A 15,905-nucleotide genomic window follows, 5' to 3' on the forward strand; every position below is an offset into this window, starting at 1 on the left:
GTTCTCCCGTATAAAATAAAAAAAATACTAGAAACTATGAAAGAAAAGATGCAATAACACTCTGACCAGCCATCCTAAGAGAAAAAAAGAAATGAAAAACAGTGAGACGTGTGTAGCACTAGTTGGATGCGTGGATAGGGAAGCGTACGTAGCCACTTGTACTGATTTTTGGATACAAGTTATTAACACATCTAAATTTACAACATATTATAAAAGAAGATTTTTTAACAACAAAAATTATTTTGTTATAAATGAAGGGTTTAACAGCGGAGGATTCAACAGCAAATTATTTTTTATTTGTGAAAAAGACAAATTATTTTTTATAAAAGAATTTTTTTCTCGGAAGAAATCAAAGGCCACAATCACTTCTTGGGAGTGGAGAGTAGGTGTGGCTCATTTCCCGAGGTTTGCGGGAAATCATGAGCTTGTCATGGACATTTTTTGTTGGTTATTACTCCCTTGTACCATCTGATTATTTAGAATTGTCTCAAATATATATCGTTTATAAATAACAGCACTTAGCTTTTATGATTTTTTGTGTGTGTACAAGTAGGAGTATATTTTACTTCATCTCTGCTAGTATTTCGGTGTCATGATCATTTGAGTTTAGTTATTCTTTTTCAGCTGCACTACAATGCTTTTCAAAATAAATTAGGAAGTGCATTATTATACTAAAAATTGTCATTGTTCTTGGAAGAAAAAAATATATTATGCACTCGGTTCATCCAAAAAGAAAATGTTGTTTAGATTTTCATAAATCAAACTATCTTAACTCGACCACATTTTAGAAAATGGTATTACACCAAATACATATATAAAAAATAGATTTCATTGATACTTATTTGATATAATAAATATGGATATTCTTTATATAAATTTGATCAAATTTAAAACTGTCTGATCTAATAAAGTAGAGTGCTACTTTTTTTGGACAAGTAGTTGTATCTTTGCTTCAGACTGTATCCATGAATCTTGGGTTGAGCCAGCCGAATTTTACAGAAAATAAGCGAATCAATCGGTTTTTCAGGAGACACGATGATTTGTTCAAGAGTTAGTAGGGCATAAATAAATAGAGCCTCATTTTGCGTTAGCCTAATTACGCGGCGGTGGAACTAACGGTAAAATAAAACAGGGCCAGCTAGTACAAAACTCCTACTCGCTCCCTCGCTTTCTCTCTCCCTCTGTTCTCCTCCCCTCTCTCCTCCTCCCTCTCTTCTCTCCACAGCTGCCGCCACCTTCTCTGGCGCCGCATCGTCGGCGACCTCACCGCCGGCGACGGGACGCAGCAAGCCGGGCCTCCTCGGGCCACCACATTCTTGTCTCGACGAGAGGCGTGGGGAGCGTGCCTCCTCTTCTCCATCACCATCTCGGTGCTGGACTGCTGGAGTGAACCGGAGATCCGCCCGGGTTCCGATCCGTTCTCCTCCTGCTGGTGAGTGAACCTAGCTTGCTTGGGCCGGTCGATTTGATCTAGGAGCTCGCTTTTTTGTTGGGGACATTTGCTTTGCCGTGGCCGTGGTCTGTGAGCAATCAAATCCAAATCTTTCTTCCTCTCCGGTCGGTTAGCTAGCTACGGATCTGTTTGCCGCGTGGTGCTCTACTAGTTAAAATTCATCAGTTGTTCGATTAGGTCCGTATTCTTCATTAGGCACTGCACAAGGTCGATCTGCGGGTGCCGTTGATTGCGCAAAAAAATTGGGGATTCAGTTCATGTCCCAATTTTTTCTGAAGGATCTATGGCCCCAAGTTGATGAGCATGTTCTTGTTCTTGCGCTTACAGCTGTACCAAAAGATTTTTTTTCATTTCTGAGACGGCCTTACAGTTATGCATGCCATCTGAATATTGTGAACATACTTTCTACTCAGGTCAACATCATGATGGCTCCATCAGGGAGGAAGAGGCCGCCAGCTGCAACGACCTTCATCCTGCTATGCATCTTGTCATCCTTGTGCGTCTGCAAAGCGCAATTCAAGCCTGCGGACAGCTATCTTGTTGACTGCGGGTCCCCTAAGAGCACCACGGTTGGCCAGAGGACCTTCGCCTCAGATGGTGCATCTCCGGTGAAGGTGTCCACCTCCCAGGAGATCCTGGCTGGCACGTCCGCGAATGGGGTGGCCTCTTTCGATAACTCGGCCCTCTACCAGACTGCCCGCATCTTCACCAGCCCATCATCCTACACCTTCCCTATCCAGAAGCAGGGTCGGCATTTCATCCGCCTCTACTTCTTCCCTTTCACCTACCAGAGCTATGATCTTGCACTTGCCAAATTCACTGTGTCGACCCAAGATGTGCTCCTGCTAAGTGACTTCCAGCAGCCAGACAAGACTGCACCATTGTTCAAGGAGTACTCTTTGAACATCACCCGTGACACACTGGTGATTTCCTTCAAGCCGTCAAATGGAATTGCATTCATCAATGCAATTGAGGTGGTCTCTGTCCCAGATGATCTCATCGTCGATGCTGCCCAAATGGTCAACCCTATGCAGCAGTACAGTGGTTTGTCTGCACAGCCTCTGGAGACGGTGTATCGGGTCAACATGGGTGGTCCCAAGGTCACTCCCGACAATGATACTCTCTCGAGGACCTGGGTGACTGATCAAAAATACTTGTTGAACCCAACTGTGACCAAAAAGTTTGCTTATGGCAAGGATGTCAACTATAAGAAGGGTGGTGCAACTCAGCTGACAGCCCCTGATATTGTCTATGGTACAGTTACAGAATTGGCAGCATCAAATACATCCAATGCGCTTTTCAACATGACATGGCAGTTTGATGTGGATGCTGGCTTCAGCTATTTGATAAGGTTTCACTTCTGTGATATTGTCAGTAAGGCACTTAACCAGCTCTACTTCAATGCATATGTTGGAGGCTTCTTTGCGCAAAATAACCTTGATCTCTCAGTAATGTCTGATAATCAGTTGGCTACAGCTACCTATATAGATGTGGTTCTGTCATCGAATGATGCCTCCAGTAAACTTGGCATCAGCATTGGCCCATCAACCTTGAACAATGTATTGCCTGATGGGATTCTGAATGGGCTCGAGGTTATGAAGATAAGTACTGGAGGTTCTGCTTTCACTGTTGGGTCTGGCACTGGAAACAAAAATTTGGGTGTGATTCTTGGTGCAGTCCTTGGAGGTGCTGGACTGTTGATAATTATTGTTGTTCTGGTACTTCTTTGCCGGAAGAAAAAGACACTGGAAAAGCAACATTCAAAGACATGGATGCCTTTCTCTATCAATGGGCTCACCTCTCTCAGTACAGGAAGCAGAACATCTTATGGTACTACTCTCACATCAGGGTTGAATGGAAGCTATGGATACCGCTTTGCCTTCAGTGTGCTCCAAGAAGCAACAAACAATTTTGATGAGAACTGGGTCATTGGAGTTGGAGGCTTTGGGAAGGTCTACAAGGGAGTGATGAGGGATGAGACCAAGGTTGCAGTGAAGCGTGGAAACCCGAAGTCTCAGCAAGGTCTCAACGAGTTCCGTACAGAGATTGAGCTCCTCTCACGGTTGCGCCACCGCCATTTGGTGTCTCTGATTGGGTACTGTGATGAAAGGAATGAGATGATCTTGGTCTATGAATACATGGAGAAAGGCACTCTCAAGAGCCATCTCTATGGCTCTGATAATCCCTCACTTAATTGGAAGCAGCGGCTGGAGGTTTGCATTGGAGCAGCAAGGGGACTGCACTACCTTCACACTGGTTCTGCAAAGGCCATTATCCACCGTGATGTCAAGTCGGCAAACATCTTGCTTGATGAGAACCTCCTTGCAAAGGTTGCTGACTTTGGGTTATCGAAGACTGGACCTGAGTTGGACCAAACTCATGTCAGCACAGCAGTGAAGGGCAGCTTTGGTTATCTTGATCCTGAATATTTCCGAAGGCAACAGCTGACTGAGAAGTCAGATGTCTACTCCTTTGGTGTTGTTCTGCTTGAGGTCCTATGTGCAAGGCCAGTGATTGATCCTACACTTCCGAGGGAGATGGTAAACTTGGCCGAGTGGGGAATGAAGTGGCAGAAGAGAGGAGAGCTGCATCAAATCGTCGATCAGAGAATCTCAGGCACAATCAGGCCAGACTCTTTGAGGAAGTTTGGCGAAACCGTGGAGAAGTGCCTGGCGGACTACGGTGTGGAGCGGCCGTCAATGGGAGATGTCCTCTGGAACCTGGAGTACGTTCTGCAGCTTCAGGATGCAGATTCCACAGTCTCGGATGTGAACAGCATGAACCGTATTGTGGAACTCCCGTCCCAGGTTCAGAACGTTGGCGCCCTTGAGAGTATCAGCGTGACAATGGCGGAAGCTGGAGCTTCAAATGACCCTGATCATGACCTCTCCGACGTGTCGATGAGCCGGGTCTTCTCTCAGCTAATCAAAGCTGAGGGAAGGTAAAGGTGCATCGGCATGAGACAGCCTGTAGGGTACTGATGAAGCCTTCAAAGTTATCTCTTGTTGAAGTTTACTTGAGAGATCACGTGTAATTGTATTTTTTTTCTTTTTGTGCTCTATAATTGTACTGAATCGCAGTCATGATTTTCTTAACAGTTTTAGCCACTGTGAGCCTGCGCGGCTACATCTTTAGTAGATAGCATGTCCCAGTTAGTTACTGGTGAAGTGCTGGATGAGTGAAAAGTGCTGCAGTTATGCGAGCACCCCATTTGACATTCACATTTTGTATGTGCTGCTCTTCAGGTCGTGCTATCTAGGTATGTTGCACCATTTTTTTCATGTCAGGTCATTTTAAACGCTTTTCGATCATGGCCGATCGGCCAATGCTAAATTTTCACATTGACATCGGTTCCAAACACGATTGTCCATCTCCAATCCAACGATAGAAATCGTATGCTACCCATCTCAAAGCCAATAACAACTTTGTTTACCCTTGGCACGAAATCTGAATTCTCAGATAACACACGAAACCTCTGTATGGCACAATTAGGTATAATTTTGAATTACTGCTACACATATTGCAGTCAAAAACTGAGAATTAGCATCTTGACTCGATACTACATAATTCACAGGATAATAGGTTGCCAATTATAACCAGTAAAATTTAAGAACTAGGAAGCTAATTTGTTGCCTTTAGGCATTAGGAGAAAAGCAAGCAAGAAACAGCACAAAAGCTGAAAAAAAAAACGGGTACTTGTTTGAGAACTAGTTTCCTGCAATTTCTATGTATTGAAAAGTTTGGTGTTTAACGAACATCCTTTGAGAATCATCTTTACATGATCAATTGGTTGGTTTAGTAACTGAGAACTGAACCAATGTTAGCGTTACTCGCCCTTCTGCTTCCTCGACAGCCTCTTGGGACCTGAAGAGCTTGTACTCCTGCCCACAAACTTCAGAACCTCGTCGATGAGCACCACCGGTAGTGCGACCAGCAGAACCAGCAGCCATTCATTCAAGCTCAGGGGCACGATACCAAACACTGTAGCAAGGAACGGCACATAGAGGATCAAGAAATGGAGCCCGAACGACACCGACATTGCAACGAGCAGCCATGGGTTGACCCAAGGAGGCATACTGAGCAGACTGCTGTCTTCAGAGAGAGCATTGAGCGAGTTGAACATCTCAATCGCCACTAGGACAGACAGAGAGAGTGTTGTCGCCTTCACTTTTCCCGCCTGGAAGTACTCGCATGGGTTGTCAAAGGTGAAACTTCTGGTTCCAGCAGTGAAAGGCGAAACCGTGAAGTTGTCCCAAGTAGAGCACTGGCCCCAGTTTGAAAGCTGTGAGTAACTGACAAGAGTGTGACCATCTCCAGTGAGGTCAATGCCCATGAAAGATCCATGTGTGTACCATATGACAAAAATGCCGACAGTTGCAATTCCCACATAGAGGCCAATGATCTGCAGGCAAGTTACAAGTCATGAGATTATCTCGAAAGATAAGAGTACAAAAGGAACCAAATAGTTTCAAAGGATTAATACAAGACTGGAGAGATCATTTACCAGGTAGCGGAACAAAATCCAGGGAGTGATCAGTGAATCATCGCTTCTCCTAGGTGGTTTCTTCATGATGTCCTTGTCAGGCGGATTGAAACCTAAAGCAGTTGCAGGGGGGCCATCGGTGACAAGATTGACCCATAGAAGTTGAACAGGTATCAATCCCTCAGGAATACCCAAGGCAGAAGTTAGGAAAATAGATGCAACTTCACCAATGTTTGAGGAAATCATGTATCTGCAGCAACCAAGGAAGACAGTCAGAATTCTCACAAGGAATACATATTACAATTTACATGCACCATAGCTGATCCAAACCCAACAATAGAGTGCAAAAATCTACTGACGTGCAGACATTTGAATCATAATAGTTGTGCTCAGGGAGATTAGTGTTATTAAGTGGCTAAATAAATTGATATCGGTTTTCCCAACCTGCCAAACTAGCAACTCAAAAACCAACTGACCAGTCATTACTGACGCAAACAACCAACTGACCAGTCATTACTGACGCAAATTACAATGTATGCATGAAAACAAAACACTAACAGCAAACACAATCAAAACAAGCTCTCGGAGTACAAACCTTATGAAAGCTTTCATGTTGTTGTAAATTGATCTTCCTTCACCAACTGCAGCAACTATAGTGCTAAAGTTATCATCAGCCAACACCATGTCAGAGGCCTCCTTGGCAACCTGAAACATATAATATTATCAAATGAAAAATTAAACTATAGCATGACAAAGTCATAGGTGCACAGACATAAATCTTTTCTAGTGGAAATACAAGACACATGAATATCCCACAGCAAATTTGGTGTTGTACGTGTACTGTTTCAAGCAGCATCTGGTGGCTAGATGACAAGAAGCAAAAACACAATAACTTGTACTGCATAAGAAAAACTCTTTTCCACGCAGATCATTCTCTGGGGCCCACAACCCACCCCTTCCAATAAAAGTAGTCCTTGGAAATGATAGAACAAGCCAAAATGAAACTAAAAAGCCAAGTGATTTTCAGAAAACTTGAGATAGAAATTAAGCACTTACCTCAGTTCCTGTAATGCCCATAGCAACACCAATATCAGCCAGTTTTAGCGCAGGGGCATCGTTGACTCCATCTCCAGTCATGGCGACAACTTCACCATCTTCTTTCAACAATCTCACAATCTCTTGTTTGTGCCTTGGCTCTGCCCTAGAGAACAGAAGGCCGCCTTTCCTCCTTAGCAGTGTCTTCTTGTCCTCAAGTGCCATGAACTCCTTCCCTGTAAGGCTGTTTAAGGTGATATCCTCATCAGGTGAAAACACGCCAATTTCGCGGCATATTGCCTCAGCAGTTTCTTTGTTGTCCCCTGTTATCACCATGACACGGATGCCTGCAGCTCTGCAATCTTCAATAGCATCATAGACCTCTTCCCTGGGAGGGTCCTGGCAAGTTAAAACATCCATGAGTTAGTTTTGTATAAGAAACTCTGGTGACAAGAATATTTGACACATTGCGCATGTATCTGGTCTAATCCATGTTCCTAAGGTACATCTTCTTGTCTGTTCCAGATAGTGGAGTGAGAAAGCTATTTACTCAAAACAGCTCAATGTAGCAGCAGCATCTTACCCTTAGGCCGACAAGACCAGCAAAAATTAGGTCAGTCTCAATTGCAGCATAATTGGCTGGATCCAGCAAGAGCTTATGAGCAGGATGGTTTTCGCCATCATATGTTGCAAATTCTGCTAAATCCTCCTTGTATGCAAAACCCAGGCAGCGTAGAGCTTTGGTTGACATCTCATGGAGGCTTGCCAAGACAATTTCCTTTGCTTTCTCATCTAATGGCACCACTAAACCATCCTTCAGTTGAACGTGGCTACTTCGCTCAAGCAAAGTTTCAACAGCTCCCTGCCATGAATAAAGGATACAACATCAAGCACTCTGAATACCAATCCATCAAACACGTGATCCAAAAAAACTATATTCATAGAAGGGGTAAACTTGTACACAAAAATCATTCAATACAGATGGATGTGCATCAAAAGTCAATAACAAGTAATAGGGGGATCGGCACCTTCACGAGTAGTGCATTGCTTCCTGAACTGGTCCTCACAATAACACCCATTGATTTCCTCATGCGGTCAAACTCGAGGGTGGCAATCCTTTTGGCAACATTGTTCCACCATTTGCAGCAGCCTGTTAGCAAACAACATTGCAATCCACTTGTGTGAGACTCTTTGACTGTACTGATTAAGCAGCATGTATTGGGAAGGAAATAGAAGCTAAATCAGGCACGACAGCTTGTATATTTATTTATTACCTAATGTATCAGACGGATCCAATGACGGTCCATTCTTTCCTCCAGGCAGACCCATTTTCTCAACCAGAACCTACAAGAAACAACAAAAAAAGGAAGTTAGCATGACATGAGAGCTAAATAACGCACTGTTTCCCGACAGCAATCTTGTCCTGTTTGGCATTGGACAAACACATGTGAGCAGTTGTCAGTTATCACTGTACATTGGCTGTTTATTACAGCATGGTCACTGCTACATTTGTAAGTAACTGATGAATTATACCATATACGCTTTAAGGATTCAGAAACCATAACAATAGCATAACAATAGCGGAACGGGAATAGCGTGTAAGTTTAGCAATCCTCACCTTTAAAGCTGCCTCGGTCGGCATTCCAGTGGCAACATACTGATGCGAAGAATGTGCCACGCTGGCATCATTGCACACAGCTGCAACCTTTGCGATCGTCTCAAGGTTCACATCGATGCTCCCAGCAGGCCAGTCATGAATTTTCCCATCCCGGGGATCATAGGTCGTCCCTTCCACCTTGAAGCTCCTAACTTCCCCTGAAGAATCACCTATTGCCACAAGTTTTGCCACTGACATCTGGTTTGTGGTCAGCGTTCCAGTCTTGTCCGAGCAAATCACGGTGGTGCAGCCCAGGGTCTCCACACTCGGCAGCTTCCTCACCAGTGCATTTTTGGCTGCCATCTTCCTTGTCCCAAGCGCGAGGCATGTGGTGATCACGGCAGGTAGGCCCTCAGGTATGGCGGCAACAGCAAGTGCCACTGCGATCTCGAAGTAGTAGGTGCACTTCTCGAAGGAGAAGCGAATGTTCCTGGGCACCCATCCGTGAAGCTCAAATGTGAGGAAGTATTTGACATTGATGAGCCAGACCAGGGCGCAGATGAGCCCGATGATCTTGGTGAGCGCCTCGCCAAACTCGTTGAGCTTCTTCTTGAGCGGGGTGTCGTCGTCCTCCTGCGATGCCTCATGGATCTGCGCGTGGATCTTGCCGATCTCGGTGGCCATCCCGGTGTGCACGACGATGCAGACGGCGCAGCCGTTGACGATGGTGGTGCCGGCGAAGACCATGCACTCCTTGGCCTGGATGTCGGCATCCTCGACGGGCACGGCGTGCGAGGTCTTGTTGACGGAAGCGGTCTCTCCGGTGAGCGAGCCCTGCTCGACGCGGAGCGTGGAGGTGACGAGGCTGGCGACGCGCATGTCGGCGGGCACCTTGTCCCCGACGCGGAGCTTGACGACGTCCCCGGGGACGAGTTCCCGGGCGGGGAGCGCGGGGAGCCACTCCCCGTCACGGAGCACCGCGGCGTGGTCGGACTGGATCTCCCGCAGCGCCTCGAGCGCCTTCTCGGCGTTGGTCTCCTGCCAGATTCCGACGGCGGCGTTGACGACGAGGATGAGGAAGATGACGAGCGGCTCGACGAAGGCGGAGAGCGTGACCTCCCCGGCCGAGGAGAAGAGCGCGAGGAGGAACGAGACCGCCGCGGCGGCGAGCAGGATGCGGACGAGCGTGTCCTCGAACTGCTGCGCGAGGAGCTGCAGCAGCGACGGGCCCGGGTGCTCGTCGAGCTCGTTGGGTCCGCGCGCGCGCAGCCGCGCCGCGGCGTCGGCGGGGGAGAGGCCCCGCGACGCCGAGACGCCGAGGCGCGCCTCGCAGTCGGACACGGACCGCGCCCACGCCGGGAAGCCGTCGCCGTCGGGGACCGGCGGCGCCGCCTCGCCCATGGTCACCGCCTTCAGCGCGCTACGATCTCCCGCCGCGGAATTCGGCTTCGGTGGCGGCGGCGGGTGGATCGCTTCTACGAAGTCGGGGTAGCAAGTATGTACGTCCGCGCGGTGCTGTGCCCCCTGCGGTGGCCGCGAAAGCCGCGTCGAGGAGATCCTTTTCTGTTGCGAGTTGGCGTGCGGAGGCCGGATTGCGGACGGCGCAACCAACCGGGCAACGAATTACCAATGCCTCGGGTCTCGTGGGTTGGGGACGGATCGATCAGCCGGACGGAATTCTCGGAGTCCCGGCGCCGCACGGAACCGTCCCGACGAGGCGGCGGCGGCGGCGGAAGGACGACGGGCGGCGGAGTACTGGAGGGCCCGAGGGGTTTGTTGGGAGGGACCCGCCTGCCCGCCCGGCCTACTTGTAGTAGTGGGGAGGAGGTGGGATTGGGAACCGCATGCGCGCCGCTCGCCGCCTCTGGGCTTCTTCGGCTGCAAGTTGAAGTCGAGGTGTACGGGGGAGGACGAGGCAAGGAGTGGGGAGGGCTGCGGAGGAGGAAGGTGGCAGGAAGCTTCCTATCCTGCCTGCGCTGAGGCTGCGGGTGCGCGGCGTGAAGGCGTGGACTGCTGCGGCCGGGCGCGGCCACTCCCAACCGCCTCTGCATCCCACCGCGGGCGCAGGCGGCTGCAGTCCTACGCGGCTACACGCCTTGGCCGCGGGCGGCTGCAAAGTGACGCGCCGTATTGATGAATGCGTTGGGTGCAGCCGTGCATGGCCGATGGCCTGCGAGGGATGCAGCGCGGCGCAGGCGTGCAGCGACAGATGGCGCAGGTGCTTTTCTTGTGCAAAGGAATTGATGCCGCCTGTGATGGACGCGCGCGGCCTGCTACAGCGCATTGCAATGCATGCGTGTGGGATGCGACTACATGTGCCATGCGCCGAAACCATGAGCGAACAAACCAAAACAACTGTAGCGCCGTTGATGGAATGGAAGCATCCTCTACCAGTCGGATGCAACCAACCATCGATAATCTTTTTCAAAATACATAAATTTTGCTATGGAATTTTGATACATGATCTATTTGGATTCGGTACAGGCGATGTACCTTTTCCGTTTCAGACGTAGAACGCGGTTTGACTCGACACGATCTTAAAAGTTGTATTTTATAATGATTTTCAGCAACATAACCATAACCATAAGATATCGCTTTTAGATACAAATACGGCTACATCCTTTTTCGCATAACTAAGTCTACACACATATTTTAAAAAAAAATGGACCGGTAGGGGTAAAATGGATACATGCATGGAGTATCATCGAGCGTCAACCTAGTCTCATAGAGTATGCGCCAATTGAAGGACTTACGGCTGTTTGTTTAAGTGGTCTGGAGAAGAATATGCCGCAATGGCCGAAGTTTAAGGAGGTGTTTGGATCCGTGGACTAATTTTTAGTTCAGATCACATCAGATGTTTGATACCAGAAGGACTAAACGTGAACCAACTAATTGTATAAGCCGTGGCTAATTCGCGAGATGATTCTATTAAGCCTAATTAATCCATGATTAGCACATATTTACTGTAGCATCACATGATTAAATGGACTAATTAAGCTTAATAAATTCGTCTTACGAATTAACTTTCATTTACGTAATTAGTTTTGTAATTTCTAATTAGTATGCCCCGTCTTCAAACGGATTCCAAAATCCATTATGAAACGAAGTTTCCTCGAGGCTTCCTCCCTGTCCCCGTACTCTAGTTGTTGCATGGCGTGAGCGATCAACGTCACTGAGCCTCGCATAGCCACCCGGATATGACAATTCTTAAACCCTGCCACCAACTCGCCGTCGAGAATTGGTGTTTACTTTATAGATTACTCTCCCTCCGGAATTGACCCCGGAATCCTTTCTCCGCATTGACCTGTCGCGCCCCTTTTCCTTTCTTCACCTGCCCACCGGGTGACCTGACCTGCGGTGTGGGCCCGGAGGCCGGGATGCGATCTCCTGGCGGGTGTGGGGGTGGGGCCGGCGGGCGCTGCCACACCCAAGGCGTGCAGGCCTGGGGGCGCCCATGTTGTTGGAGCCTGTGCCGCTGTGCGGAAAGCGAGCACTGTGAATTCCATTTTTCAATTCCTGCCTTTTCTTTTCTTTTTCACTATTAAATCCTACCTTTTCCACCTGGGGTGTGGGCCCGCGAATAATTGGTCTCCGCGTGGACGGGCATCGGAGTCGACGGTCTTGTCACGGACCACTGGCAGCCTGTTTTATTGCTGTACTAGTATTTGTCACGGACCACTGGTGTCACGTATGTACACCGACATTTGTTTCTGAGATGCCCATGTTGCTGTCTTGCTGCTGACGGTGAAGGGTGCATAGCGAAATACAGCGAACGTATTTGAGAATATCACTAAGTTTTGTTTTAATAAAAAAAGAAGAGTATATCACTTGAATGGCCATTGGGTGCGTGTATCTTAGCAAAGTGACAGCTCTTTCGCTACTTTATTCAACGGGATGCATGCCATGTAGTACCTGCTACAATGACATACTGCAGAGAAGAGAAGATGTCTTTATTAATATCTGAAACTAAAAAAATATTGCAACGGGTGTCAAAGCAGCAACCGGGTTGGGAAGTCGCTGGAGACCGGAGATTCGAAGGTCATCTCCAAGCGAATAGCTAGCCCGCGTACCTATTCTTCTATCCATCTCCATCCACTGGAATACTCGACGGATGGATTTGTTGACTTGTCTCCGCGCACGCAGCCGCGACAAAAGAAACCAAGGATTCTCTGCCTGTGCGCCCAGCGGCCATCTTTTTCCACAGCCACGAGCCATTGGCAGCGAAGGCATCGTCGTCGTCCCGAGAGTGCGTGGGCGAGTCACATCCTGAGAAATTCTTTCTTTCTTTCACCGCAGGGGACAAATGAAGAGATAGATAGGATAGAGATAGATAGAAAAGCACACCAAGGCCAGTAGAGTAGAGGATGGACGGAGTTGGGGACTCCGCTCCGCGGCATCTTCTTGGTTTGGTTTCTCCGTCTGCAATGGCCAAAGTCAAAATGCTGAGGGGTTTTTTTATCCCAAGCTAAACTCTAGTCCCCGTCACATCGAATGTTTATATACTACTTAGGAATATTAAATATAGACTATTTACAAAACCCATTGCACAGATGGAGGTTAAACGGCGAGACGAATCTATTAAGCCTAATTAGTCCATGATTTGACAATGTGCTGCTACAGTAACCATTTGCTAATGATGGATTAATTAGGCTTAATAGATTCGTCTCGCCGTTTAGTCTCCATCTGTGTAATTAGTTTTATAATTAACTCATATTTAGTCATTCTAATTAGCCTCCGAATATTCGATATGACACGGACTAAACTTTAGCTCCAGGATCCAAACACCGCCGAAATGGGGCCTTATTTAGTCCCCCTTTTTTCCAACTTTAGCACTATGCAAAAAGAAGATTCCCCATCACATCAAACTTGCGGTACATGCATGGAGTACTAAATGTAGATGAAATCAAAAACTAATTGTACAGTTTGGTTGTACTTTGCGAGATGAATCTTTTGAGCCTAATTAGTCAATGTTTAGAGAATAATTCATAAATACAAACGAAATGCTACTTGCGTATTTATGACAAAATGCAAACTTTACCACTCCTAATTTGGGAACCGGTTGCTTGCCATGTCCTGTGTAACTGTGTTGTTCTGTCCCGTCACATGTCCGTGTCATCACCGGTGTCCTGGGCTTTCGTTTCAACGACAACGAGCGGTCCTCGCGTCCTCGCCTGTTTCTCAAGTCAACGGTAGATGCCTTCATCAAGATGAACTCCATACTTCAGAGGAGTACGTACATTGTGTAGTAAGTACGTATCTAGAGCACATGTGCACAAATGATATGTTCGCTTCCTAGCCACGGCTAGCCACGCCTCATGTGTGGCTGGCGGCGGTTCAGCGCCGCAGCCATGGCGAGAATTGCGAAGGAAACCTACCGCAACCTCACCGTCCTTTGTTTTGCGTGGTTGCCGTACTTGTGACGTATTTTTTTTTATTACTCCCTCCGTTCGTTTTTTTATCAGCGCGTCATCGTTTTTTCTAGCCAGATTGGTAGCTAAGAACAGTAGGAGGGCATCTACAGTGCTTTCATACAGAACTCGCAAAAACGTCTAGCTTTGTGTTCATAAAAGGCACACATTTGCAACAAGTGTGTGTTGGGTGATTGCTTGCAGCAGGCAGTCAGGCACCCAACAACATAATGATTGGAACCATTTCCCTGCACTTTCTCTTGAACTGTATACAATACTGCTCACTGTAGTTTGTTTCCTTTGGTCCTACTCAACGACGGAGTCGATGCACATGCTGTATGCCTGGAGCTTTGCTTTTGTCCACGCTACTAGAGTGTGCCCTACCTTGTGTGAAAAGTAAAGCACAGCAACACCAGACGACGTATAGCTCTACATCTACATGAGAACCATCAACCCTTGGAAAATTACGTAAGAACCATCACTTAACTCATTATTGATCAAAACTGCATAATGTTTGGCCTTTTCAAAACAAAATAAACCTTTGTACTTTGAAAGGAGGGGGTAGTATAGGGCGCAGAGACAGACAATTATTCAAACTGATGCATTGTGAATGCTTCAGTGTCCTTAACCAATTCCGTTATTTTTTTAAGAAAAAGATATAGCTTATGCCGAGGAACATTCAATTTGTTGTTACTAGGATAACTACAAGTGGAGAATCTTTTAATCCTGGGTGCTAGCTAATCCAGGCATGGTTTAGAAATCTGTAGAATATTCACACCTCGTCCGCTGCTTCTTGGAAAGTTCCGATCGAGGCACTGATCGAGCATCTATCCCTCTGCTCTGATCCTAGCAGGAGCAGCACTTGCTAAATTAGTAGTAAAATACAATGATGAAGTTGTTTAAGACTTGGCATCCAAATAAATAGCAATAGACAAGAAGGCAGGCTTTGCTTAGTTTATTGCTTGCTTATTCAACTCATCATTTCATTGATTCTTTCTTGCATTCCTACAGCTTTGTGTGATGCATTTTGGAGTACCAGCTGTGTGTGCAACTTTTAGTCCAGTCATGGATCCCAAGTACTACTAGATCTGCACAAACATTAACAAGAATGTAAAAAAGGAAGATACACAAGCAAGTTTTTCTTTTGGACGAACAAGCACAATGAGGTGCTTATTTCATCGACGCAGAAGGAGCAAAAGCCAAAATACAGAACCTTTCTTTGGATTAACAAAAAGAAAAAGGGCATAAAGTTAGTATAACAAAGCCGACAAGCATTGGCATGCCGCGTGCCGCACTTTTGCAGTTGCAAGCTTGCTTAGTTGGATGAATTTGTTTTCGTCGAACACCAAGGACTCTCTTACGCTTCATTCCAGAACAGGCAGGGCTTGCAAAAGACCATTTTCATAAGCCGGCAACTAGCTGCACCCTAGTTGCGGATGATTATATGCCACTTAGCTGTCCATGTCAAAGTATTAGAAACAAGAGAGAATGTATCAACGTGAGCGACATGTTGATCGTCCAAGGAATACGTTTGCTTGGTCGAATACTTGATTGGGAACGCTGCACACTGAATTTAATACTATCTCCGTTTACATGACCAATTGACCATTGAACTTACAGAATCGTTTTTTCATGTCTGCTCGGTTGAGCCGAAACTTACCGGGAATATGCTGAAAGTGCCGAGTCAACCAAATCCAAATAGGTAGGAGACAACCTAAAGCGTTTTGAAGCCGGCAACTGGATGGATGTTTATAGCCTATTTTTGGATAGCTGAGCATGACCTGCACATCCTTTCCAAAGCACAGCCAACCAAACAAAAGAGGATCAACGTGAGCAACAAGCAGCTGTGCCAAGATTCCAAGAACGCACACTTGCTTGGTAACTTCCGAGCTAAGCTGGTTATTCAAGAGGTATACAAACATGATTCTT

General features: G+C 46.9%; 2 protein-coding genes across 2 annotated transcripts; one reads left to right on the forward strand and one right to left on the reverse strand.

Annotated features, from left to right (window-relative positions):
* Window positions 1–1,162: 1,162 nt before the first annotated feature.
* Window positions 1,163–4,725, forward strand: LOC101757397 (receptor-like protein kinase HERK 1). The gene is made up of 2 exons (XM_004960250.4): window positions 1,163–1,432; window positions 1,867–4,725. The coding sequence occupies exon 2, from the start codon at window positions 1,876–1,878 to the stop codon at window positions 4,396–4,398; it is 2,523 nt and encodes an 840-aa protein (XP_004960307.1). The 5' UTR covers window positions 1,163–1,432; window positions 1,867–1,875; the 3' UTR covers window positions 4,399–4,725.
* Window positions 4,726–4,948: 223 nt separating this feature from the next.
* On the reverse strand, window positions 4,949–10,635 carry LOC101757800 (calcium-transporting ATPase 4, endoplasmic reticulum-type). The gene is made up of 8 exons (XM_004960251.4): window positions 8,590–10,635; window positions 8,246–8,315; window positions 8,000–8,121; window positions 7,555–7,833; window positions 6,993–7,370; window positions 6,532–6,641; window positions 5,958–6,186; window positions 4,949–5,855 (listed from the first exon to the last, which is right to left on the reverse strand). Exons 1-8 carry the CDS (start codon window positions 9,967–9,969, stop codon window positions 5,280–5,282), a joined length of 3,144 nt encoding a protein of 1,047 aa, XP_004960308.1. The 5' UTR covers window positions 9,970–10,635; the 3' UTR covers window positions 4,949–5,279.
* Between the last annotated feature and the right edge of the window lie 5,270 nt (window positions 10,636–15,905).

The sequence above is a fragment of the Setaria italica genome, chromosome III (assembly GCF_000263155.2).
Source record: "Setaria italica strain Yugu1 chromosome III, Setaria_italica_v2.0, whole genome shotgun sequence".
NCBI classification, from domain to species: Eukaryota; Viridiplantae; Streptophyta; class Magnoliopsida; order Poales; family Poaceae; genus Setaria; species Setaria italica.

Excerpts from the sequence above, each read along its gene's own strand:
- LOC101757397 (XM_004960250.4), top strand. The coding sequence starts at position 1,876 with ATGATGGCTCCATCAGGGAGGAAGAGGCCGCCAGCTGCAACGACCTTC.
- LOC101757800 (XM_004960251.4), bottom strand. The coding sequence starts at position 9,969 with ATGGGCGAGGCGGCGCCGCCGGTCCCCGACGGCGACGGCTTCCCGGCG. Across the intron at positions 7,834-7,999 it reads GCAATGCACTACTCGTGAAG|GGAGCTGTTGAAACTTTGCT; the intron begins GTGCCGATCCCC and ends TATTCATGGCAG. Across the intron at positions 6,642-6,992 it reads TGGGCATTACAGGAACTGAG|GTTGCCAAGGAGGCCTCTGA; the intron begins GTAAGTGCTTAA and ends TATATGTTTCAG.